The sequence below is a fragment of the Canis lupus genome, chromosome X (assembly GCF_048164855.1).
Source record: "Canis lupus baileyi chromosome X, mCanLup2.hap1, whole genome shotgun sequence".
Classification (NCBI taxonomy): Eukaryota; Metazoa; Chordata; class Mammalia; order Carnivora; family Canidae; genus Canis; species Canis lupus.
The window spans coordinates 20,667,715-20,695,345 of NC_132876.1; the positions used below are offsets into that span (position 1 = coordinate 20,667,715).

At 39.8% G+C, this 27,631-nt stretch overlaps 1 protein-coding gene across 11 annotated transcripts in view; it reads left to right on the forward strand.

Annotated features, from left to right (window-relative positions):
• The window catches only part of MBNL3 (muscleblind like splicing regulator 3), a 113,381-nt gene that overhangs the window by 68,402 nt on the left and 17,348 nt on the right, over nt 1-27,631 (forward strand). For 8 of the 11 annotated variants that reach the window (XM_072816428.1, XM_072816430.1, XM_072816435.1 and 5 more), the window contains 2 exons: nt 13,661-13,825; nt 26,333-26,524. In XM_072816428.1, coding sequence (XP_072672529.1) covers nt 13,661-13,825; nt 26,333-26,524 — 357 coding nt within the window. The other 3 variants (XM_072816438.1, XM_072816437.1, XM_072816436.1) reach the window with 3 other exon arrangements.

Consider the following 27,631-nt stretch of genomic DNA (forward strand, 5'->3'; position numbering starts at 1 on the left):
GGATGAAATACTTCAGAGGAACACTTTGGTACTTCTTTTGTGATAAGGTTGATCTTTTGTCATTGTTTGAAGATTTTCTCTGCTTTGTTATAGTATGGAACCTCTAGCACTCAGGCATCTACAGTCTGAGTAAACCTGCTTCTGAATGGCAGTACTGTACTTTGCAAAGCTTCTTCTCTTAGGGCAGTAACAATAGCCACAAAATGCACACCAGCAACTTTTGCTGAGCCCACTTCCATCTGTTTCATGTCTGTGGGTTCTTGCTGGACTGTTGCTTTTGTCCAGCCCTGGTCATTTGTGCTTAAGCTCTCTTAACCCAACTCCTGATCATATGACACCGCTTTCCCCCAGACCAACTGGCCAAAATTCTATCATGCAAACATTTACTAAAAATCTGTGCTAAGAGAAGACGTGTTTGTCCTAATTGTTCTGCTTCACTGAGGATGAAAGACTTAATAGTGCATATAAAGCACCATGAATAGTGCCCAGCACGTGGCCAAATACACAGTAAAGGTAGCCGTGACTATTCAGGTGAACATTTAGGTACCTTCTCTTATTCTTTTCCAAGTCCCTCGAGATCCCTAGGCAGTTAACAAAACATCCCTGCTGTGCATTTATCTATTAAATCATTTCTGGGCATACCTAACTGTCAGTTGATGTGCAATCTCTGTTACAATCTTAGAGGGAAAATAATGGCCCAGGCAGCAGAAGTATTTGAACTAGCTCATTCCGCTGTTTAACACATGCCGAAGGATTGCAAAGCAGTACTGTACTGGGTAAGAAGGTGAGCTCCAGACCCAGCGCATCTCGGTTCAAATACTTGTTCTGGTCCATTTGTTTTGTCATTCTGTGGGTCTTTCTTCACCTTGCTGTTTCTCAGTAAAACACTGACCGGGGTTATTGTGGAAATTACATGAAGCGCTTTGAACGGTGTCCAGCACGCGGTAAATACACAGGAAAGTCAGCTGGTATTCAAGTGGAAGTGGTGTGAAAAAAATGCAAACCAGACCACAGTGTTCTATAAATCCCTCAAATGGGTTTTGTCATTATGACTGCTTTCAAGATATGAATGGAAAATATAATTTTACAAGGCCTCAACCTGTTCTCCAAATGTGTGTCAAGAGTTGTCACATGCTGAGGAGCATGTGCTAAGACTAGAGACACAATTATTCCCCAGCACCCTCATAAATGGTCACAGTTTGCCTCCGAAGGATCATTTGACCTTACATCCCAGAATCTGGTATATAAATTCGATGTAAAACATGAAATAAAGCTAATTACACGCTCTAGTTATCTTTAGTAGAAAAACAAGTGCAAAAGATTGGCAGACTGATGTTTTAGACTACCTAACTCATTTCACTGTATCACTTTCTGAAATATTTTTCTAGAATGGAATTTGATTTACCTGTTAGGAGAGACACGAACTGGCCTTTTTTTTTTTTTTTTTTTTCTCTCAGAAAGCCACACTTCCTGAAGTTTTCTAATTTTCTGATTTTCAGGGAAGGCACAATGAAAGTAGAGTAGAGGGGTATTCTTTTCTTTTTCCCTCCCCCAAATAAGGATTGAGGTAATTAAAAGGCACTAGTTAGACTATAGCCATGATTCTAGAAACTTAATAGAGAGGGTACACATGGTTCAAGAACATTACACACTTACAAGTGTATTATCCCCCAATAACTCTTGTTCCAGCTGCTTCAACTGACTTGGCAGTACAAATAATAGGTTTGAAAACTAGTTAACTTTTGCTGTTCTTCACTTTGTTTTATTTTTGCCTTGTTCAGATCTGGAGATAAGCATTCTTTGACAGAGGTCATATTTCAGCTTCTCCTTCATAAGGATTATGAGACATTTATGGCTGAGAGATTGACTTATTTTAAAATATAAAATCTCCACTTATCATTCTATCTTCGTTAAAATCATGCCATTTCTAGTGACATTGTTTGTGGATGGCCTTGTTTGGTTCATTAAATACTAGGAACAGTTTCATCATCATCAAATATTAACCGCTCACAGAGAGCAGAAGGTGAGCTCCACAAGGTTGCTGTATTTACTAAGAGCGACTCATTTTGAAACATATATTTTTTAACAGTAATTTCTGTAGTTGCATCTGGAACATTCTTAATTATGTTCACATCCCTGAAACCAATTGCAGATGAAGCTTAATATACTCGGCAGATATTCAGGCCACGCAGAATAGATCTTTATTTTGAAAAGAGAAAACATTTGTAGCAATAAAATTGCTTGTTTTTATGTTCACAGAACAAAACAAACAGGAAGTTGGCCTAGTTTTCAGATACCCTTTTTAAAAAAATCACTTGGTTTCAAAACGCCACTTTAAGTACACGATGCGTTTGGAGTTTAAAGTTTTTTGGGGGGAGGAATTTGGTACTCTAAAATGCCTACAATTTTAATAACAAGGTAGGCATAGAGTTTTCATTAAGAGTTTTGGTGACAAAAATAGATTACCATTAACAAAATAAGCTTAGTCCCTGCCTCAGAGTATTTGAATGGCAGTCAATACCCCTAAGACTTCCTGCTTGGAAATTGCAATTCCACATTAGTCTGGTGGTGGGGTAAGCGTGTGAGGAAAATGCTTATTTCAAGTGGATACATTTGGCCTCTCTTTGGGGCTGGAAACTGGATTTCACATTTGTGAATTTAGCAAGACTCCACAAACAGCTGTTTGGATACCATGCTTTTAAATTTCTTTATCTGAGAGAAGCCTTAGGTTTAGCAAAAGAGGGACTGATTGTCATCTTTGTTCCTCTAATTTCAAAATGCAAAGGTAAATCAATAACTATACCTGCCCTTTGTATAACCTCTGGGTGGAGGATCCGTGCCTGGCTATAGAGATGCAATTATTTAACGTATTCTCAGTGGCATACTGAGCCCTACAAAGATAAATCTTTGCAAGCTGAACAATCATCAGTGCCTTTCCCACTTTATAGGCTCCTTAGAAGTTTGCTGAGCTGTTTGAAACTTTATTTCTTTGAAACTTTCTTTTCACTCAGAGACAGGAAACTAAGTTTTGCCAAGTGGAAACCCCAAGGTTTAAGTTGAGTGTAAAACTAAGACCCTTAGGAATCGAGGGGATTGCCAAATACCTCCTTACTTCCCAAGTTTTAGTGCAGTTTTAAGTCATGGGAAACCTAAGGTAGGTGGCATGGCTTCAAGGGACTGGAGTCACGGTGTAGGGGAAGCCTGTTTGATAAGCCCTAAAGTTGGTACTCCAGTGGTTGCCTGGCTGAAGTATTGAAAGAAGAAACCTGGGAAAATGATTGTGAGATTTTCTTTGTAGCAATCAGGGAAAAGCTCCTCCTTGTTAGCTGTCAGCAGACCCAAGCAAAGGCAAAAATGTTCAAAGTCATTTCAACGAAACATCCAGTTCTTGGAACTTCACTGTCTTTTTCTAGTTAGGAAGAGAGAACTAGAAATAAGGAATATGAAGGGAAAACTAACTTGTCCTGTCAGATGCCCTGGGGCTTGGTTTGAGCTTTAGTAGGAGGGAGTATTAGATCAGCATTTTCCAGAGGGGCAGTCTAGTGAGATACTGGTAAAAGGTATTTTATGAATAAAAGAAGGATGGCTTCTGTGATTCAGCTGTGTTGTGGTAGTAGGTTTTTTTCTTTTTAACTTTATATTTATTTATTCATAAGAGACACAGAGAGATAAGCAGAGGGAGAAGCAGGCTCCCTGCAGGGAGCCCAATGCAGGATTCGATCCCAGGATCCCTGGATCACACCCTGAGCCAAAGGCAGAAGCTCAACCACTGAGCCATCCAGGAGTCCCAGGATAGCAGGTTTCTTTACTGTAGGACATATGAGAGAGATGCCTTAATATGCTCTGATGTTGTGTCAGTTTCCAAGAGAGAATGTAGTCTGTCATTCTTATAAGAATTTCACCAAGAAACTGGGCTTTTGAGGCTCCTCTCTTGGAAACAGTGGTTTCCGGTACGCACTCTGATGAATGCTTTCCAGCTTGACTGTGTTTCCATTACGTGTTGCCTGTAAACATATAAACTTCCCCAGGGTAGTACGATTTCATTCTTTCTGACCTTATTCTAAATCTTTGATTATTCCAACAAGGGCATCTGCATCTTTTCGTTGAATGTTTTAAGACGGACGGACTTGCTCTTATTCTGTGAATTTCTGCATTTAAAAATACAGAAGTCATCAATTACATTCCTATCTCTGTTGCACTCATGGAATATAAATGCTTTGGAATGCACAGTGCAATTAAAAGCATTTTTGTTTCAAAACGGCTTGTTAATATGTCATAGGAAAAATATGAAAAAACTTAAGTGAAGTTTATGAGGTATTGAAATTTGGGGGTCAAAGATCAGGCAGATGAGCAATCAATCGCTTGCCAATCTTTGCTCCCAGCCAAGCGCTGGCTTCTCTGCTGGGACTACAACATGCATAGAACATGGCTTCTGCCCTTATAGAGTTTATGGACGAGTGAATGCTCCTTACACCAGAGATCATTGCATACTTACTAGGGACTGCAGCACTCCAAATGTGGTCTAAGGACTACAGGACTACCCTTTCTGGGGTCTGCGAGATCAAAACTGTTTTCGTGATTATATTAAGATGTCATCTCCTATTTTCACCGTCATTCTCTCAAGAATGGAGTTTTCCAGAGACTACGTGATGGGTGATGTTGCGACAATTGAATGCAAAAGCAGGAACGAGAGGAGTCTGCATGCCTAATGACTAAAAAAAATAAATTCAGGACCATGTCTAGTAATGGATTCCTAAATGTTCACAATAACCACTTTTGTGATATACATATTCTGCTGTGGGAGGGCAATTATGGATTGCCATTTTTACTGAGTATATTATTTTGTTCATTAGAATTAACCATGCCCTTTTACTTCTCCCTCTCTTTTAATATGAGTAATCAAGGTTTGACTGAAAAAGACATCTATGCAAATAATGGCTATTCATGCCATTGTTTGCATGTTTTGAATATGTTTCTGCATAGATCTTATGTGTGTCTTTGGAAACATGATGCTTAAGCCATCATTTTGCTCAGCTTTAATGGATGACTTTTGCTGAAATTTGAGTATCCCACAGACAAGGCTGAAGAAAGAAAATAGTTAACCCACCCTCCTTACCCCTCCCACACTCAAATAAAACCTTCAAAACACCAAAGCCTCATCTTCCTGTAGTAATTCCTAAGTTCCAAATATGTGTATAAATTCCAAATCAGAGGAGTTAGGCATGGTCGTCACCGGCCATGCCCTTCTTGGTCCTAAGCTAAAAGGAGGAGCCCAGGGCAGGCACAAAGTCATTTGAATATAGGATTGCGCCACTGTGGGTGGGAAAGTAGAGTGGCTGACGGGTAGGAGGGAGCTGTGTGAAGCTTTTGGTGGGAGGAGCCATGGATTAAAAATTGCTTGCTCCAACAGCCAACTTCCTTAAATTCCTTGCAGCTGGTCAGGTAAGAGGGGACTGAGGGTGCCTTCTACTTTGCTTGGGGCAACGGAAGGCCTAGTAGAGCCTGGGCTGATTCCATGGAGGGAAATCCTTATATCCTTAAGGTAAAGGGAGTAAAATGGGTTTTTGAGGATTGATTTTATTTAGCTCAACTCACCAGGGTAGAAGTATGGATACGGAGAGGGTTGCCAGATAATATATTAAATGGAGAGCATCCTTATACTAAAAAATTGTTCATTGTCTGATATTCAATTTGATTGTGAGTTCTATATTTCTTATCTGATAAATGTGGCAACCCGGGGCCAGGAGGGGTGGTGGTGGTTCCAGGCAGAAGCCCCAGCCAGGAAGAAAGGGTGCAAGCAGCTGGAGTCCTCTTTGTCCTGGGTCTGTATTGCTATGATACGTAACTAAGTGGGGTGTCTAAAAAAGAGTGGTGAAGGAACCCTAAGAGCCCAACATTTGACTATGGGACGAGAGAAAGACACTCCTGTTTGTTGTTCCATGACAAAGCCTATGTTGTATGATTTTATTTGTATTTTATTCCTTAGAATAACAAATTGAATGTCATGTTTTCTTTCCTGTTTTGTGTATTTTAATGACATTTAATGTTGGCAGCCATCAAACTAGTTTAAAGACAGCATCCATGAATAGGTAGCATGAGAAGTGCCTTCTGACTTTGGTAACTTGGTACCGGTGTACTTTCATTGTTTGGGGGCTTTCATTTTATTCCAGTTAGCTGTTTTGTAAACAGAGAGGGTAAGTTCTTGAGGAGCTTATTATTGAACAGATATTCAGTTAATATTTTTCTAATTCAATTGAAAGTATTCAATTAGATTGGACAGGGTTGGGAGGGGTGGGTGGCATAGAAGAAGGGGCAGGAAGCAGATTTGAGATATTGGCAAGGCAGGCTTGGTTTCACTGCAAACAGTCACTATGGTTTTTAGTGTTATCTGCTCTTCAAAAAAAATTCACGTAAAAATCTAAGCTCAGGATTATCTGAAAACAAATGTTTGATGTGAATGCAGCTGAACGGGTGAGGGAGGGGGTCTGGAGGTATAGTGGGAATATTTTTCTTGGAAGAAGTCAGCATATGCAATAGAGACCCACAAGAAGGCCTCACCTGGTGTTTGTTGTAAAGCCACATATTCTACCTTTGTCTGAGTAGCTTCGGGGATTTTGACTTGTAATTTGTTCAGAGAAATGTGGGTCAGGGTGGAGCAGCTGGTGAAGGCAATGTGTTTGAAGTTGACCCTGGAAATTCAGTGTTCCCCTTGGGTGGACTCAGGTGCTGATTACATATGAATCAGCTGCAGGTTCCTTTATTCAGCCCTGTGGGGCCCTATATCCTAGGGGTTCTTGTGGCTACAGACCCCTGGAATCAGCCCAGGATTTGTATCTCTGTGCCTCATGGATTCATGACCCTTGTGGTTCAGTTATATTGAATTACCAGGATTTTTCAGCCATTGTGTCACATACACCCCAAAGTATATATTCATAGCAGAAAAAGAAAAAGAAGAAGAAGAAGAAGAAGAAGAAGAAGAAGAAGAAGAAAAGAAGAAGAAGAAGAAGAAGAAATGAATTAGCTGTTTTTTAGACCTGAATAGAATAACCAGTCATTTGGGACAGGCAACCAGGAATGGCCTTATTCATAAGTTGGCTATTCTTGTGTTGGAAGAAGAAGAAAACTTAATGGAAGGAAACAGCCAGAGAAGCAAGTAGGCTTCTAAGGCAGACTTAGTGTTACTCCCTATAAAATCATTCTCACAAACTTTATTCATTCGCTCAACAAGCATATGGAATGACCACTCTTCACCAGGCACAGAAACATCCCTGGAGGTTCAAAGATGAAGAAGATAGAGTCCTGCCTTTGGATAAGCTCAAAGTCTAGGCATGCAAACAATTTATCGATGTGCACAGTGATAAGTGCTGGGATAAAACTGAGTGCAAGGTGCAGATGGAGGCACAAAAGAGGGAGAGGTGAAGGAGAGTGGGGGTGGGGAGATGAGTCCAGGCAAATCTTTACAGGGGAAGAATCATTTGAATGGAAAATCCATATTGGGTAATGCGAGCCTGGGAACTTGGCTTCAGTCCTTACCGTGCTGCTTGTAAAGTAGGACAAGTCCTCTCACTTCTTTAGTCTTTACTGTCTCAGGAAGATAAAGGCACACAAGATGTTCCTCAAAATCCAGTTCAGCCCTAAATGTTACAAGCTAGTAATCAAGTTATCTTAGTGGACTGTTTCAGAATAGTCATCGTTGCGCCTACTCCCTTCATCTTTTTCAAGGTCACAAATTTAAAGCTTTCTTGAGGCAGATAGGCAAGAAAATTCTTCTGCCTTCCTCCCAGCTTCTTACCTATTCAGACCTGATGTCCAGTTTGCACCAAAGTCATTGCCCTGTGTATGCATAAATGGGATGTCAAGAAAGCAGAGTTCAGCAGCATAAGGAAATGAGATGCAGAGCTGACTGCAGTTGGGATGTGTGTGTGTGTGTGTACTTGGCTGCTCCTCTCCATAGGGGTCTATGTTCAGCCTCATTAATCTTGCCTTTAGAATTTTCAGGAAATGGTTTGTTAAAGACTTTAAAAAAAAAAAAGATTCTCGTCTGCATCCCAAATTTAAATTACAAGTTGTATGTAAGATTTAAGGATGCTCTGTATGCATATTTATCAATGTTCATAGATTGTATAATGTTGGAGGAGAAAATGATGCAGATTATATCCATTTTTAGAAAGACAGAACCCTAAGTGGAAGAAAGTGGGAAATTAGCCATTAGTATGCTGACATCTGGCTAATACTCAGTTTATGTTGCTCTCCCCCTTGCTTTTAGCTCCTTTAGATTGTTCCTAGCCTTTAAATAGGTCTTGATGGTCGTAGGAACCAGGCAACCTCAGATGTGTGATTTGTAATTCTCAAATAACTGTTACTTCCTCTGAGAAGCCGTGTCTATGCATGTTAGTATGTGTCAGTGGGGCACTGTGATCAATAGGATTTTTCATTTAACACATGATCATTAAAACGAAAAAAACATAATTTGTTTCATAGAACAAATCATCTGTTCATTACCTTTATTTAGCATTTCACTTTAACTCTTGGTCACCTAGCAGAGCTGTGAAATGTCTTTGAAAAGGTAACCCAGTTATTGAATTTTAGGGGAGGGGTCCCCCAACCCCTTAATTCCAAATGTATTTGAAGAAGCCAGTCATTCTGCAAACAGCTGTTTCTGTGACTGACAAAGGGTAATTTTCAGCTTCCTAGGGTCCTTTTCTTATTCTGATGGATGGTAGAGCTTTCTCTTAGGAACATAAAAAAAGTACATTTCACAGGGTTTTTCTACCACCAAGTACATGGGAAATCTTGGATCTGACAGACTCACTCTCATAACTCCCAAGACTTAGGTGGGATTTGAATCTCTACAATGCTACTTTTCTCTCTCCGTCAAAGGCTTTGTACTCATTTGTCAAAAGCCTGAAGGTAGGAAAAAGGAAATAGATTGAATTGTGGAGGTTTTACAAATGCTCTGCAACTTTTTCCTTTGTCTGTCATCAACTTTTTGATGCAGATGTATTTCAGAAGTTTCATTGACCATTTTCTCCCCCTGCTGCTTTTTGGGTGCAATTTCAAAGCAAGTCGATGGGAAGGGCGAACTGGAAGATTCATGGGCGTAGTGGCTTTTATTTCAGCAGAGAACCACTTTCCTATTGAATCACTTTGCTATTTTCTTAACTCAGTAACATAGTGAAAGGCCAGAGGAGAATGATTTTGTTTTTAAGACAAAAGGAAATGGAAAAGAAGCGAAATTCAGGCAAGCATACATGAACTTGCACACTCATCTCTGCGATGCTGCTTTCATTTTCCATGTGTAGAGGAGGCAGAGAGAGACTTGTCTTTCTTTAAAAAAAAAAGATTTATTTTATTTAGGGGGGGAGAGTGCCAGGTGCACATGGGGCGGGGGAAGGGCAGAGGGAGCAGGAGAGGAAATCCAAGCAGACTCCCTGCTTAGCATGGAGCTTGCCTTGGGACTCCACCCCAGAACCCTGAGCCGAAACCAAGAGTCCGAAGCCCAACCAACTACACCACCCAGCCACTCCATAGGAAGTTCTTTGTCTTGATAAGCCTTAGCTACTATCTTTTGGATAGAGCCAGCTCTTCCAGTGGATGGCAACTGTCACAAGTCCAAGACTCGTAGAGTCCTTTATGATGTGGTCCACTGAGCACATGGCAACTCTGGACCTGTGGGTCTAGAAGGAGGGCTTGGGACACCTTCGATGTGGCTTGGGAACCTGAGGGGTGATTTTTTTTTTTCAGACCAAGATCATTTCTGAACTGTTACAGACCCAGTGTGATAGGATATCTTGTGACCCATTCAAAGTGCTTAGCTGGTCTAAAGAAAATACTCGAACCTTTCTAGTCATTAGTTTTCCAGTGGCCAAGAACAATAGGTGATCACATACTGTGCTGGGCCATCCCTCCCCTCCCCTGGCTCCACCCCCACCCATCCCCACGGTGTTTATCAAAGCCTTAATCCCCTACAAGGACCAAAAGCAAATGTTAGCAAATGTCAAAACAAAGCTTATCCCCCCACTGTAAACTCTAATGAAAGTATTTTGGCCTATAATTAAGCTCGGGCCTCTTGAAGAATGAATACTATATGGAAAAGATTTATTATCACTGAGTCTCGTGCATGTAAATATATTACCCTGAGTTCCAAAGTCATTTTGAAAAAACTTAAGAGGCTTGGTTTTCTTTTGAAATATTATGTTCCACAGATAACATCGATATTACATTATTTGGTCTCATCATCTATTGTTTGGATAGAAAATGCAGATTTTTTTGTCTTTTATAAGCTTTCTTTGACATAAGCAGCAGTCTCTGGTAAGGTAGTATTGCTATGCATTTGCATTGTTATAGAATTAAATTTGGAGTCTGTCGTTCAAAAGAGAATGCTTTATAAATCAAGTAAAATCTCATAACTAAGATGAACAAGGTTTTTTTTGAAGTCTTATGGGGCCTCATATCCCATACTTGAGTTTTACAGCCCAACTTGATGTAATTATTAAAATGTAATTCTCTTTTCTTTTTCTATTTCTGTGTACTGTTTTTGCTTTGTACAAATGTCATTAGTTTTCCAAGACAAAGCTTAAGAAAAGTTATTATATGTAAAGGACAGTAATATAAAAGCACAAAGTCAGGCAGTAATTCTTTATCTGTAGATTGGCAGGAAATGTGCCAAATACACGACGTTCTCTCCCTCCCTGGCTTCTTCCCCCCTCTCTCTCATTGCATTCAATGTAAATGATGTTAAAACTCTAAATTGTAACAATGGTAAAATCCTAATGTATTCCTTTTCTTTTTATTGTTTAAACTGATCTATTGTTTGGAACTCCTGAATATAAGAGACAGCCCTCATTATAAAGCTTTTTTGGAAGGGGTTACAAACTGTGTTCTGTGTAAACGTCTCTGGTTGTGTTTGCCACTCGTCTGGAAAAGCTATCAAGGTGGGTTTGCAATCCTCAGGCAATCCTGCTCATCAGGTGCCTTATTTCTTTTTTCACGGCTGCTATGTAACTGTCCCAAAGCATGGGAATTGGAGCAATGATCCTAAATGGGGACGGTGCAGGAAGAGGAAAAACCGTCTACGGAGAAGGAAGGTCAGAAGTAAGTTATTTAGACCTGGTTAGGGGGCAGGATCTCCAAATGCAGCTGCAGTTAGTGATGAAAAGCACTGATGTTCCAAAGAGGGAACAGAGGTAGAGAGAAAGATTTACAATCTGAGCCAGTGCGGTGATAGATGAAACTTTATAAGAACTTCATTTCTCCAGGGAAGAGAGATTAGAGAGGAGAGCAGAGGATTTAGGACCAAGCCTTGGGGAAATCTTAATATTAGGGTACAGGAGGAGGAAGAGAAACCCCAAAGTATAAACTAGTATGCTTGGCTGTGGAGGCCACCAAACATCATTGCTTCCCCAGGGGCTGTCAAAATTCTGAACCAGAGAACCCCAATCTATTACACTGGGTGGAGGGTGGAGAATCTAGGAACTAGAACCTTTGTGACTGCCTCCCTGCAGGTTGTGGTAGGTGTAAAAATGAAGCTTCTGTTTTCTCCTAGGGGGCACATTAGTGGGGGGAGGAGGGAGGACCTCCATTATTGTGTTTTTGAACACAAATAAGGATTTCTGTACAGTCCTTTTATGTACTGAAATTATGTAGATATTCCTAAGCTGCTTTTATGAAATCAGAAATACTGGGTTAATACCATTCTCAACTCTTCCTACCAATAAATGCTTCCTTTTCCAGGATATGCAGAGAAATGTAAAGGTATGTTGAAAGTAAGATATGACTTGATGTTCTAAATCATTTAATTTGGTTAAAATAAAGTGATCTTCGGGAGAAATGAAAGGACAAACCTGACAGAAAAAAATAGTGGCTCCTTGCATTTCTCAAGCTATGTTCTAAGTTATACTCAGCTTCTCGCAGTGCATCTGAGTTTGTGTTCAGTGTAGCTCCATAAAGTTTTGAAGGATGCACCTTGGTTTGCAGTGAAATTATAGGAATGCTTTAAGATAACTCAATGTGGAGGAGTGATTGTGGGAACTGTTTAGCCATCTTAAGTAAAGAAAAATTCATAGTATGCGTTAAAAACACTTGATGAACTAACTCATTTCTCCTGTGTATTCAGGTGCTCTAGCAGCGTGCACTCCTGGGTTACCCGCCCCCTAAAAAAGCTGCCTTTATTCTCCACCCCTCTCTCCGATAAGCTCATGCACTGTAAAGAATTTTAGCATCTGTGGGAAAAAGGATTGCTTACAGTTGTGCTTGTCTGAAAACGATTATTATGGGGAGTGGGTGTCTGGTAATACAAATGGGATCATCAGCAGCCTCTTTGTATAGTGCTCATGAGTTAAACAAACAGAACACCAGGACACATTTGACATTGTGATAAATCTCTATCCAGAGACGGCCTTTTCTGCCACATAGCAGTTACCATAATTAGCAGCTATGTCAGCATTTAGGCAACACCAAAGGCATATTTGATTGCCCAGAACTAACATATTATCCTGTCTGGAAGTATGTAAACCATCAATAAGACTTCGAAAGAGCCAAGACTCCAAAATACACTTTGGTCTCAATTATCCAAGAGATCTAGGGCCATTGCCTCCAGAACCTAAAGAACAACATAACTGGCAGGTATAAACATTTATTCTCTGATGAACAGAACATCACGGGATTTCAGGATGTTTCTCACATTGTATGAATCCAGGAAAAAGTATATTAGACCCAGAATTGTCCAGAAAACTGGATCTAAAATGTATCAGGTATATTTATGTGTATATAGTTATCTAACATTGTCCCTCAATTTTCTTGATTGTTTCTATATGCAAATGCAAATCCTGAATCTTATTTAACATGCATGACACATTGGGAAATTTTTATTTACATCCATAACGCTGTGAGAGTATCATAGTATTCCTACTCTTTTATGTCTTTTTAGAAGATTGATTTATTTATGAGACAGCAAGGGTCGGGGGGCTGACAGAATTTCAAGCAGACTCCCTGCTGAGAGCGGAGCCCCACACGGGGCTTGATCCCACCACCCTGAGATTGGGACCTGAGCCAAAACCACAAGTTGGGCACTTAATCAACTGCGCCACCCAGGCACCCTCTAATATTCTGTTTTTAAACATAATTTGATGCATATCAAAGTAGGGCAGAACAGAGCAGCTAAGAAAATGGGTTCTGGGGATCCCTGGGTGGCTCAGCGGTTTGGCACCTGCCTTTGGCCCAGGGCACGATCCTGGAGTCCCGGGATCGAGCCCCGCATCGGGCTCTCGGCATGGAGCCTGCTTCTCCCTCTGCCTGTGTCTCTGCCTCTCTGTGTGTGTGTGTGTCTATCATAAATAAATAAATAAATCTTTAAAAAAAAAAGAAAAGAAAATGGGTTCTGGAATCAGACTAACTGGGTTTTGGTTCGGGTTTTATCACTTTGTAGCTGCGTGAATTTCTCTTAGTCTCCTTTCCTCAGGTGGAAGGTGAAGATCACAAGGGTATCACTCTTAGAGGGTTCGTCCAAAGACGAAATAAGTTTATTAATGCAAAGTTACAGCCCACCCACCCACCCACCACGTACTTGAAGCTGCATAAACTTTTGTTATTTCGTTACCAAATTTTTAGAAATATCAATGCCCATTCCTCTAAGCCCATTCCTCTAATTCTTCATTTTCAGGGCCGGTGTGCTAGAGAGAACTGCAAGTACCTTCACCCTCCTCCACACTTAAAAACACAGCTGGAAATTAATGGGCGGAACAATCTGATTCAACAAAAGACTGCCGCAGCCATGTTCGCCCAGCAAATGCAGTTTATGCTCCAAAATGCTCAAATGTCATCCCTTGTAAGTCACAGCTATGTCTTTGAAAAACTGCATATGTGTGTCTTTTCTTTTTTCCCCAAGAACATAGATCCAGACCAGAATCACCTTGTCGGGCTTTCAGGAACTTAGTTACAGAAGGATTAAGGACGACGGTGCTAATGTGTTAACTGACACTACAAAGCTGCTGTGCATAGGAGGGGGAGCATTGGAGTGTGTTAGGTTTAACACCTGGGTTGCATTTATCATGAATTCAGTTCATAGAAGGATATTAATAAAAGAGCAGGGGCATTTTAAGATGAAGAGAGGGTCTGATTGTTATTACAGGTAAGCCGTTGAATGAATTCTAGGATCTTAATTCAAACAAATTTCATTGCTCTTTCATGGTGGTTTTGTTACTTTTTAATAGGCTTTTTATATTGAAATAATTATAGGTTTAAGGAAAAGTTGCAAAGATAGTACAGAGTTCCCGCCACTGTTAATTTCTTATGTTTTCATGGCATGTTTGTCACTTTCTTCAGACTTCTGTTAGTCTTTCCTTTAGGGTCCTCTTTCTGTTCCAGTGTCGAACCCAGAGTACCACAGTGCATTTATTTGACTACTGTCTCTGCTCTCTTGTCTGCTCTGTGACCAATTCTCAGTCTTTCCCTGTTTCCCATGACCTTGACATTCTTGAGGAATCCTGGGCAGGTATTTGATGGTGGTTTAACTTACCCCAGCTATGGAGTTTCCCTTTGCAGGAATTAAAAAGATTATGTTGTCATTCTAGACCAGCGTCTGGTATTTTTGTGGATCAATGAGTTGAAATGGATCCTTTAAAAAGTAATTTTGTCCTATTGAGAATTCATCTTGTCCTGATACCTTATAATATAAAGTTATAGTTTAGTCTTAGATCTTTTGTTATTTAGATACCAATTTGAAAGCGTTACGTTGTCTTTATCTGTTATCCATTTGGTCAGTGACTATGTAATAAACTCTGTAATAAACTGAAAAACTATATAGTATTTAGATGGATACAATGAAAATGTGCTAGCAGGTTAACCTGCTCTCAGCAAAGTCTATTTCATTATAAATTTGCTTCTCAGAATTCAAGGAAATCAGTGTGGACAGGGCAACCCCTTCACCTGGTACATCTTTGTAGATAGTGCACAAAACAGGTGGTAGGGACATTGATGAGTCACTGAAATTTTGGATCATGATCCACTTTTTCCAGAAGGCCCAGACAGCTTTAAGTACAATGAGATTTCACCTCCTATACTATTAGTTTGCCAAAAACATTTGCCTTGGAACCCAGTGCTGATTAATTACATTGATAAATTAGTTGCCAGAAGGTCATCAGTGAGCTCTTCTGAGCTCTTCTTTGACCTCGCACAATACTTCATATGGTTCGGGTAACTGGGTGATTGGCACGAAGGAGGGCACATGATGTGATGAGCACTGGGTGTTATATGCAGCTGATGAATTATTGAAGTCTACATCTGAAACTATGTTGGCTAATTGAGTTTAAATTAAAAAAAATACTTCAGGTGGTTGAAATTCTTCAAACTCTTTCGTTAGGTTTCACACACTGAAGTATTTTAGTTCTTACCTATTTCTTTTTTTTTTTTTTTAATTTTATTTATTTATGATAGGCACACAGTGAGAGAGAGAGAGGCAGAGACACAGGCAGAGGGAGAAGCAGGCTCCATGCACCGGGAGCCCGATGTGGGATTCGATCCTGGGTCTCCAGGATCGCGCCCTGGGCCAAAGGCAGGCGCCAAACCGCTGCGCCACCCAGGGATCCCTAGTTCTTACCTATTTCTAAAAGGGGTGGAGAAGAGAAGGTGTTCTAGGTACTGGGAATAGTATGAAAACCACCACAGAGAAATGAATGCACGTGGTGAGTCCAGAAAATGTGAGTAGTAGGAGAATAAAGCAAGGGAGCTTTTCACCCACCACTATTACTACTCTTGGCCTCTCATGATGTCCCAATTTCAGACTGAGCAAAGAATAGGGGCCAGATTGTATAACACACCTGAGCCCAGCATGTGTTTTTTCTTAGGTCAAGGGACAGCATTGGGACATCAATCAAATGCCCTGTTTCAGGGAATCAGAGAGCAAGGCCTGAGATAAAGTAGGGGTAAGGGCAGAAGGCGACTATTCATCTTCTATTTAGCCTCCAGGAGAGTCTTTCCATTCCATGTCTCAACCATTCATGCATTATTGATCATGCTGGCTCACCCTGGAGACTAGGGAGTGGCCTTTATTTAGAGTCCAATAAGAGATCCATTGAGCTCTCCAGCCTCTTGTGCTTTCTAATTTAATTCTCCATGCTTTCTATAATAGAGTACATTTCCTTTTTTTTTTCCTCCATGAGGGTGATTTCAGATTTCAGGCTGCAGAATATGACTGATATGACTCACAGGAGTACAATTTATTTTATAGCATATCGTAAGATACAAGACATTACTTAGAAGACCCCAGGGAACAATTGAAAATTGCTTTTCTATCTTGTAGATTATTTAACAATAGCTGTTGTGATGTGATAAACTGATAAAAGATTAATTTCTGCAGTTATTATGTATACAAAAAACTAACCCCGAGATGATTGATATGATCCTATTTTGTGGTCTAGAAAGCTTTGTAGGCGTGTTGTAATTGCACTAGTGTGAGCAATTTTAAGTGACATTTACCAGTCTTATTTGAAAGAAATGTTCTTTATTATGGATCTTGATATAACCATAGAAGTAACATATGATTCTACTTGATTTTTCTGGTACCTATACTCCAAAACAACTCTGTATCCCTCTTAACACCCCACCACCCTGATAATATTATACTTCTCCCTAGAATAGTCAAGCTTTTGTTTAAATTTCCAGACCCAATATTTGTATGGTTGCATATTAAGACCCATTTGGTATCACTGGCTTGAACTTCAGGTCTTTCCACAAAGCATACTTTGATCCGTTTCTAGGATACCAAAAGAGCACATCTGCTTTCGGAAAATTGAGTATGGTTTGCTTATTATAAGTCCCAGATAAAGGGAATGTCAACCTAAATGGGATGGCAGCTAGAGAACAGATTCTGTTCGGTGTGACTGAACAGTGAATAAAAGCCATACCAAAGCATTCCATTTGGGTGGAATGCTTGCTGTGGCAGGCAAGTTTGTTCACTGTATATTGCAGGTCTTAACTGACATTTGCTAGTATGAAATTCTGCCTCTGAAAGCTTTTGTTAGCTTTATTAAGGAAGTTTAGCAAGTGAGACAAAGGGCGTGACTCCCCAATGTTTTTGATGCAGTTAAGAGATGGTTTCTGATGTTCATAGCAAAAAAAAAAAAAAAAAAGTTTGAGAACTCCCCCTGGCAGGCATAATTAGGAGGCAAACAGGAGCCCTGTAGAAGAATTTTAGGGAAATCAGACACACTGGATTGCTCTCAGGCAAAGCTAATGTTTTAAAATTTTAATTTCACAACTAGGAATTTTTATTACAGGAGGAAGGATTCTCACTGATGGATGTAATGTATGCATATATAAAGCAGATATGGTGTCATAAGTCTATTAAAAACATTTCTGATTTAGACATTTTGCATAATCTAGACCCTACCTATCCACGTCTTGGAAACTCCTTTAGTTTCTCTCTTTGAATGTGATGATGCACATGGAAGCAGTTCTTTTTTTTTAAAGATCTTATTTATTCATGAGAGACACAGAGAGAGAGAGAGGAAGAGACATAGGTAGAGGGAGAATCAGGCTTCCTGCGGGGAGCCCAATGCGGAACTCGATCCCAGTACCCTGGGATCACAACCTGAGCCAAAGGCAGATGCTCAACCACTGAGCCACCCAGGTGCCCCTGGAAGCAGTTCTTTACATGCAAGTGCACTTGGCTGATGCAATCAAGTGTATTCACATAATGATTTATAGAGAGGTTGTTGGTTCAGCCATCAGGGTGTGCCAAATGCCCTGGTCTGCTATATGTTTTACATGGCCTACATTCCTGTGGCCAGGTTATGGCATTTCAAACCACAGAGGCTATCAACATGGGTTCCACTCCAGACTTTTCCTTCATTACATATAGCATCATCTGATGTCTGTCTGAACCCTCCCCACCTTTTTACATCATTTTTAGAATTCTGTGTACCAAATACATTTCCCATATACAAGCTCATATATAGCAAGGAACGAAGATGATACAGTACCTCAGAACCAAAAGGGTAAATAATAGGTAGTACCAGTAACTAGGAAAGGAGATACACTGACAAGAAATAATATCTAGAGACCAAAGTTTTCAATGCTTTTCTCCCTTAATTAAATAGGAGTTCTAAGGTGTTCTATAATTCCACAAAACTGGACTAGGACAGTTTTAAGTAAATAGAAGCAGAGTTGCAAAATAAGCTATTTACTTTTTAGTTTTTTAAAATGTTAAGTACTTAAATGATTCAATAGATAAAGACAAAGGATAGCATCCTTCCTCCTTCCCTAACCATGATACATTCTACACTTTGCATATGCACATCAGAGTTACACGTTTTCTAGTTCACATACTTCACAAAGTATGTTCACATACAAAACTAACTTTATTGACTATGGAATATCTGCTATCTCCCTATTGTCATGGCTCTTTAGTAAAAGTTATCATGAGGGGCACCTGGGGGCTCAGTCAGTTAAGCATCTGCCTTCAGCTGAGGTCAGAATCCCAGGGTCTTGGGATTGAGGCCCGAGTTGTGCTCCATGATCAGCAGGGGGTCTGCTTCTCCCTCTGCCTCTGTCCTTCCCCCCTGCTTGTTTTCTCTCTCTCTCTCTCTCTCTCTCTCTCTCTCTCTCTCTCTCTCTCAAAAATAAGTAAATAAAATCTTTAAAAAATCAACAAACTAAAGTTATGAAAAAAGATGGGCAAGCCATGTTGTAGATATTAGAGAAAAGGAGATCATGTCCCTTTTCCAGTTTCCAGCATGTCAGATGACCAGTTTCATGATCAGTACAGAAATGATTATGTATTTTAATGAAGGTTCTTCAGGAGATTTTTCAATTTATCTACTCTCGAAATGATAAATGATGACATTTAGCTCTTTCATCTTGATGTGCTGACATTAAATATTTTGTGAAGTGATTTTTGCAAAATGTTTAAGTTGATGACAACAGGCATTATGTAGTAATTATCAGGTTGCTATGCTCTTGCTGTCATGATGACTGTCATTACCACATGAAGGTCTGCATTGATGGGGGCTAAGCCAACCATGCTGCGGGAATGTGTGGAGTGCAGCTAGCCCCAAATTCATATGGGTTTTTGCCATGTTTACTAGAAGGTTAGATAAGATTTCACTTTGAGATATAGCAACCGAAGCCTTAGATTATTTGTTCAACCAGTTTTTCCCAGGGTAGGCTCACCTTGAGGTTGGTGAAGGCTCAAGGCCCCCTCCTGTGCATGGTCTCCATCCAAGGTCCTGGAAGGAGACCTAGCCATGTGTTTACAACATGTTTGTAAAATTTGCAAGATCTATTTGTATTCTATGTTCTTAAGACTCCCCTCCTCTACCCTACTGCCTAAACTTCAGGCCCTGGGGATCCTAGATTCACTTTTTTTTTCCTAGATTCACTCTTGATGGCAGTTATTGGTCCCAAGAATTCATTATTCAGGTCCTTTCCCTAGGCTGTGCATGTCACACAGCTCAAAGCTCCTTTTTTGGTAAAACCAAAGAATTCCCACCAGCAGCAGGTTTGCCGCCTTGCCCCAACTAAAACCTTGTTTTTGCGGAGGTTAAACAGAAATGCTACAATTTTGTGGCCAGAGAGCATTTGTACAGGATATTTTTTATGGTGCCCCGGTCCTCTGATAGTAACAAATCTCAACATCCTCCCGTTAGCCTCCCTCGTATATTCCCGTGGGGTAAATTCAACGTAATCTCCTCTCAGCCCATTTTGTGTCCTCCTCCCCTGGGGCTGCTTAGCTCAGTTGGCTAGAGCCTGGAGTTAATGAGACCATGTGGGCCTGTTAGCTTCTCTGTTCTAGATCACAGTCTAAGCTACAGCCAGCTACCTCAGAATTGCTTGTTGATCACCAGTGAGTTGAGGGCAGGAAGTTTGGAGGGCTCTGTGAAAATCTTTCCTAATGTAAGATAAAATAACAGCCAACAAAATCAGTACTTGACAATCTCACCTATCTGGGATGATTTTTTTTTTCTTATCAAAACCATCTCCTTGCTTAGATCAATATAGTTCAGTAAAGAGCCATCAGGAGACCGAGTGTAAAGTGCCTGTGGTTGTCCCCAGCAGCTGATCATAATCTTAAATTGGTCCCCCAAATGATCCTATTTTGCCTTAATATACTTTATGTATCTGCTAAATTCTTTTAAAGATTTATTTACTTACTTGAGAGGGAGAGAGAAAGAGCACACGAGAGAAGGGGAGTGGAAGAGAGGGGCAGAGGGAGAGAGAGAGAGAGAGAAAGAAAGTACAAGTAAAAATGAAGAGAGAGAAAGAGAGAGAGAGAAAGAAAGAAAAAAGAAAGAAAGAATGAATGAATATCCAGTAGACTCCCCACTGAATGTGGAGCCCAAGGCAGGGCTTAATCCCACAACACTGAGATCATGAGTTGAGCTGAAATCAAGAGTCAGGCGTTTAACCGACTGAGCCACTCAGGTGCCCCACACCTGCTAGACATTTTAAACTCTTCTTTACCTAGTCTCTGCTCTTAAACCATTCTGTGGATGCCAGTCATATTAACAATTCACAAGTCCCCTGGAACCACACATATTGTAATAAAAAGTTGCATCTTTTGATATCACTAAGCCATTTTTTTCAGAACTTTGCATTGTATCCCCTCTGATAGTGATGATTTAGTTACTCCAGTTAAAAATGCACACATACAGGTGCACCTGGGTGGCTCCATTGGTTAAGCATCTGCCTTTGGCCTAAGTCATGATCCCGGGGTCCTGGGATTGAGCCCCAAGTTGGCTCCCTGCTCAGCAGGGAGTCTGCTTCTCTCTCTCTCTCTCCCTCTGCCCCTACCCCCTGTTCATGCTCTCTTGCTTTTTCTCAAAAAAATAAAAAAATCATTTAAAAAAGTAAATAAAATGCACATACATATGCAAAGTTGTGTCTGCTTGCACAGGCACATACTGTGTATATAAAGTATCCTGTGCTTCTCATACTATTTGATTTAGCATTTCACATCTATGTGAAAAGACAGTTTGGGAGTGGCCTGCTTAAAGTCTTCCTCAGCAGATAGCAAAATTGATGGATTTATTCTATCTCTGTGCCACCACTTCTGATCCCTGAATATTTCTTTTGTACTGTGATGCTTGAATTGGATTTTTCTAACTGGTAAACCCAGAAGTCATCAATGACTTAGGAATCTCTTTTCATTACACTCAGTAAATATTTATTGAGCATTTACTCTGTGCCAGGCATCTAAGAGGGTAAGAGGTAGATAAAAAGATAAACTTCAGTCTCTACCCTCTAGGAATGTATGATCTAACAATAGTAAGATGGAAAATTAATGTTTTGGTGATCCTCTTAGTTTCTTTTTTTAAAAAGATTTTATTTATTTATTCATGAGAGACACAGAGAGAGAGGCAGTGACACAGGCAGAGGGAGAAGCAGGCTTCATGCAGGGAGCCTGATGCAGGACTCGATCCAGGACCCCGGGATCACACCCTGGGATGAAGGCAGATGCTCAACCGCTGAGCCACCCAGGGTTCCCATCCTCTTAATTTCTGATTTCTACCTGATCTTCTGTATTTTTTTATAGCCTTGGAATTTTTTTTTCTCATCTTTCCATTAGCCATGCAAAGTTTTACTCTGATTTGTGCTGTTGTATTGATGGTGGTGATGGTGGTGGAGGTTATTTGAACCATTGAAAATTATAACCCTTAGCATCCATTTATCCTGGATTCCTATTGAAATGTTTATAGTCTCCAGGCTTCTTGTAGGTTCTTTGCTTTTCTTAGCTCTTGTCATCCCCCCTTTATCTACATTTCGTTTAATACCCTTTGTTAAAATTGGGTTACCACTTGATTTTTTAATACTTTTCCTTTTCTAGTGGAAGACTAGTTCATTGTTTATCACTATAATGACATAGCACCTCACCAAGAAGTGATTTTTAGGTTGAGTCCTTGATCACTTTTCAGGAACAATTATAATTGCCTTGTGCATCTAAAAAAAGAAGCCAATTGCCCCTTGCTGAATTCTTACCTGTAGTAATCATCTGGTGTCATGCAGATCTGTGTTTAGGTGCACCTTTTACATTCAGAGTTAATCTATTGATCCTTTGCCTACCTGCCTACCTTCAGTGGAAACTTCTGTGATTAAGGTCAGAAAAGTCAGATCTAGATGAGGACAACCATTCCCTTTGGGTCCTTGAATTTATTTATTTTTTCTAGCTCTCTCTTGAGCCACAGTGACTTATTCATTAGCAAGTATGATTAGAACATAAACACCACTATCAGCTTGCATCTGTTTATAAAGTTAACTCTCTATTATTAAGGGACCAATTAACCAGTCTGAAGGTTGCAGGGGCCTCCTACAGCATGCCATTTGGCCACCTTAGTCCCCACAGAACATCACTCAGAGAGTGTGGAGGTGACCAAGCAAAAACTCTGAAACAAAGATTATTCTCTTGTGCTCCACGTGAAATCAGTAAAGTCTAAGGGAAACTAAAATTATACATTTCACTGTGCTCTAAGTACAGAAATTCACATGGTGACTGACAGTTGAGCGGGGCTTCCTTTTATACTATAAAAATGCTTGTCACTGAGCAATAAAGTTAAGGTATAATGAGTACAAGTAAAAATGAAGAGTGGTATTTTTCTGGTATTAAATTCGGGTCAACAAATTGTTACCAAATGTTTGCCATCCTATAAAAGAAAACATTTGGTCATCTGCCTCTAAACAGGAGCTCAGAGAGGGAAGGCCTCAATTATGTTGACTTCAGGCCAGGATTAGCCTAAGTGACTTAAAGTATTTTTCATTCATCCAACAGTAACTGTAACTGATCTTGGATATTACTGAAGTACATATAGATGTAAGCTGTTGGGAAGTCACAAAGATTGCTCTGGAATATCATTTCACTTCTATTTCTTTATACTAGTTTGAGGGATAACCCATTTTAAATAATAAGTTGACATTCCTAAAATGTATGTGTAAACCAGAGATATTTATTTCAGGCATTTTTTTTATTGAATTGAATTATGATTCAAAGATGTTTCAGAATCCTTTAAGACCCAATATGTAGTGGCTCCTAAAATTTTACCTTTACAAGACTCCTTCTGTCTTCCCATTCTTAGTCACTGAGTGATTATTGTTGTTTAAGTAAATAGAATCCTAATTTTGTTTTATTTTATTTTTTAGAATCCTAATTTTAGTACCGATTAAAAAATATTTTAGTGAACACTATAGTATTGGTTTCTAAAGCCAAACTTTTTCAACTTGCAGAATCTTGTCACAAGCATTAGATTTATATACATATACATATAGAATTAGCGCTTTACTCCAGAAATTGATGGTGTGCTTTACTTTTTTGGAATCCTCTAGAATGAGGGTCAGCAATTGTTTCTGTAAATGACAAAATAGTAAATATTTTAGACTTCGTGGGACAAGAAGCCTATCTACGACTTTTTGTTAATACAGGTCTCCTAATGAACACAGTAGAATTTATTTAGGGATGCTGAAATATGAATTTCATATGCTTTTCATGTGTAATGAAATATTCATCTTTTACTTTTTTCCAACCACTTAAAAATGTAGAAACCATTCTCACCATCTGGCCAGGCATCTGGATCAGGCAGGCCAGATTTGGCTCAGGGGCTGGAGTTTGCCAACCCTTACCCTAGAACGTAAGCTCTTAGACAGTGGGTAATCCAGGGGCACCCAGGTGGCTCAGTCAGTTAAGAGTCTGCCTTTGGCTCAGGTGATGATCCCAGCCCTACTTGGGCTCCTTGCTCAAGGAAGAGTCTGCTTCTCCCTCTGTGCCCCACCCCCACCCCACTTGCGCTCTCTCTCTTTCTTTCAAATAAATAAATGAAATCTTTAAAAAAAAAAAAGAAAGTAAATAAGGAGATCAGGAGTTCCTGCCTATGCCTGAGGGTTGTGAACAGAAAAACTTGCTTCTTCTCAATAAACAGTGTTACAGAATGAAGTTTATAATCAAGGAGGAAATGGTTATAAAAGTTTTAATACTCATTTTAAAACCTGAAGATAGCACCATATAGTTTGTGGTGCAACCTCAAAAAAGTCCAAACATTTTCAGCAAGCCCCTTGCACTTTTTATATAGATATAGACTTCTAAGTAATTTACGACTTCTTTTCACACACTTAAAGCATATAACAAACCTAAAAAGGTTACAATATATTCCAAAGGAAGTGGAAGTTAACCAGGAAAATTTCCCTGAAAAAGGAAGGAAAAAAATACAGAAGTTCAGAGCTATCAAAAAATAGGAAACATCGCTTACTCAGATATTAGGCTTCAATATTATTAATTGATCAGTATGTATTAATGACTAATGATATTTAATATGGAAAACCCACTCACCTACAAGTCTTTCACTTAATTAAGTAGTTTTGGCGGTGCCTGGGTGGCTAAGTTGGTTAAGCATCCGATGCTTGATTTCAGCTCAGATCAAGATCTCAGGGCCCTGGGTTGAGCTTTGTGGAGGAGGCTGTGCAGGTGAAGATTTCAAATCAGACTAAGGGGTGGGTTGGTGACTAAGGGGTGGGTTGGTGAATATATATTGCCCCTCACTTCATACTCCACAGCCTCCCATTCTACCTGTATTTTAAGCTGTTCCTATTCATGTGATTTAGCAGAAAGTTCAGGCACATCTTGACAGAGCAGAAGATCCATTCTTCAGTGAAAAAAATAGAGAGTACTGGGTGTTATACTATATGTTGGCAAATCGAATTCCAATAAAAAAATACAAAAAAATATAAATTAAAAAATTAAAATAAATAAATTCACACACAAAAAAAAGAAGACAAGAATACATGCCATTCGTAACACACGGTGACACCCCACCAGGTGCACACCAGTGCGCTAACTACCTCCTAGAGTCCCTGCTAGAAATGTACTGCATTTAACCCTGGTTTGTCATTAACTCATTAAATACTTTAATTTATTTTTAAACCTTATTTTGGATTCTATCAGTCATTTGCTAAGAATGAGATACAATAGTGGAGATGAGAACTATTGAAGAAATTAGAATCACATTGAGAAGAAAAGATGATGCCCACTTAGGAACAACCTGGAAAATAGTGCATAAAGTGACCAATTACATGGCTACAGACAATGAAGGCAATACATATATCAAGCTTCTTGAGATTAGGACTTTTCACAAGACAGAAGAAACCGTGGGATCCATTTGCATTGTTAATGCTTTTCTTTACAAGTTGTGCTCTGTCTGGTTGATAGCCATTAAATAAAGTCTTGTCATCTCATTTCTTCTTGCCTAACAGAGATCCTTGGAGTACTTTTATAGGACCCCTTTTTGAACTGTGGATATCTTCTGGCCCCCTATGTAAAGACAAGGCTGGACCAGTCAGATTTGTTTGTGAAATAGAATCCCTAATTAAAAAAAAAAAAATGAGGGCAGCCTGGGTGGCTCAACGGTTTAGTGCTGCCTCCAGCCCGTGGTGTGATCCTGGAGACCCGGGATCAAGTCCCGCTTCAGGCTTCCTGCATGGAGCCTGTTTCTCCCTCTGCCTATGTCTCTACCTCTCTCTCTCTGTCTGTGTCTCTCATGAATAAATAAATAAAATCTTTTAAAAAATTAAAAAAATAAAAAAATAAAATGACCATACCAATCTCATTTTAGGTGGACAGCAAGAAGTTAGAACTCTCACTTTTCTTTAATCTACCCCTTTCTTCCACACTCCTTGCTGTCTTCCATAATTGATTGTGGGCCCAGAGGAGAAGTCCGTTATCCATAGGGTTGGTGGGAACTTTGGTAGGATTGGCAGGCTTAGAGCTTGGCAGTGCTGATGCCAAAGAAGGAAGGTGGAATGAAGGGGCTTTCAGGAGAACCTGAAATTGGTCTGCAGGGCACATTGCCTCTATCGGTGGTATGGTTTTTAGGTTAAGAACAGAAGTGCGTGGGGATCCCTGGGTGGCTCAGTGGTTCAGCGCCTGCCTTTGGCCCAGGGCGTGATCCTAGAGTCCCGGGATCAAGTCCCGTGTCGGGCTCCCGGCATGGAGCCTGCTTCTCCCTCTGCCTGTCTCTCTCTCTCTCTCTCTCTCTTTCTATGACTATCATGAATAAATAAAATCTTTTAAAAAATGGAAGTGTGAGAGAAAACACATTTCAAAGAGATTTCATCAATGAGACTTCATTTGGCCAATTCATGACTTAAAATTATGTGGCTGGTTTTATCAGTTTCCCAATGAATTTGCTACTCAACAAGATTTGTTGGTTTAAAGTAACTCCTTATGTTGTAATTAATATGAGACTCAAAAAGAAATAGTGGTAAATTTGGATATGACTGACGCTTTCTGAAAGACTGTCCTTGTGTAATAGTAGAATCTATTTACCTCTAATACTTTTTTTCTCTTTTAAACATATAGACTTCTTTTCCTATGAATCCGTCACTTGCAGCTAATCCTGCCATGGCTTTCAATCCCTACTTACCTCATCCTGGGATGGGCCTGGTTCCTGCTGAACTCTTACCAAATGGACCAGTTCTGATTTCTGGAAACCCACCTCTTGCATTGCCAGGAGCTCCTGGTCCCAAGATGATGCGTTCGGATAAACTGGAGGTATTGGTGTAGAAATATATAAATATCTATAGGGTAGATATTAGTCTCATGCATAAAGCAACTTTCTCAGAGCCCAGTGTTTTGAATGCTTTAAATAAGTGCACCTGGGTTTCTAGCCTATGAAGTGTAATGTCAGGAAAATGGTAAATGGTTTACTACTGCAGCTGTACCCTACTATGAAGTGCATTGATTCAGTTGTACAACAGATCAGACAGTGTCTTACTGTGCGCAGCCACACACTATGCATCCCCTTTGCTATGGTGCAGGAAACCTGGTGGGAAGGCTCCTTTTGCCCAGGCTCCCACTTTACAGATTGCAATTAACTGTATTGCTAATGAGTCTCTACTTACTAGAATGATCAGACTGAGAGGAGAAGTAGACTAATCTAACTCTATGAATGCAGAATGTTAAATGACTATCATAGTGTCTAAGCCTTTTTCTCCATCTTAAGAATGATGGAGTAGATAATAAATATGCCCACTGCCTACAAAAAGGCAATGTAAAAGAAACTTCACACAGTGCTTTGACTCACAGAAGTTCTTCAGTCTTCCCTTGTCATTCTTCATATGTTGAAATAAATAACTAGTCCATTTCATAGAGTCAGTGCCATTGGCTGACTTACAATGCCTGGCAGTGTGTCATAATAGAATCTGATTGTACATGTAGCTCAGTCATGATCCACGATTTTGCTGGGGGAAAACTGCGTTGCTGTATGATGGGAGACTCATCTTGGACTTTAGCAAAACAACCCCCTCTTGCAAATTTGGCTAATCACACTTCAGGCTGTGAATTAACTGGAAGATGATGAAGTGGTTTGCAACAATACTTTTAAGCGCTTTAATTTCAACATAAGGACAACAGACAACTTTCCTTCAGAGACAGTGGGGAATTTTTTTCTAGGACTGGAAATGTCTATGTTTACATCTCACGGTGAATATGGCATTACATTATCCCTCAGCTTTATAGATTTTTCCTAAATAGATGACAAAATCATGTAAACTATTACTCTTGGATTTACTGGCAAAATAAGTAAAAACTAATCACCTTCCAGGCATCAATGTGATGTGTATTTTGGGGTTTTGTTTTGTTTTTGTTTTTGTTTTTTTA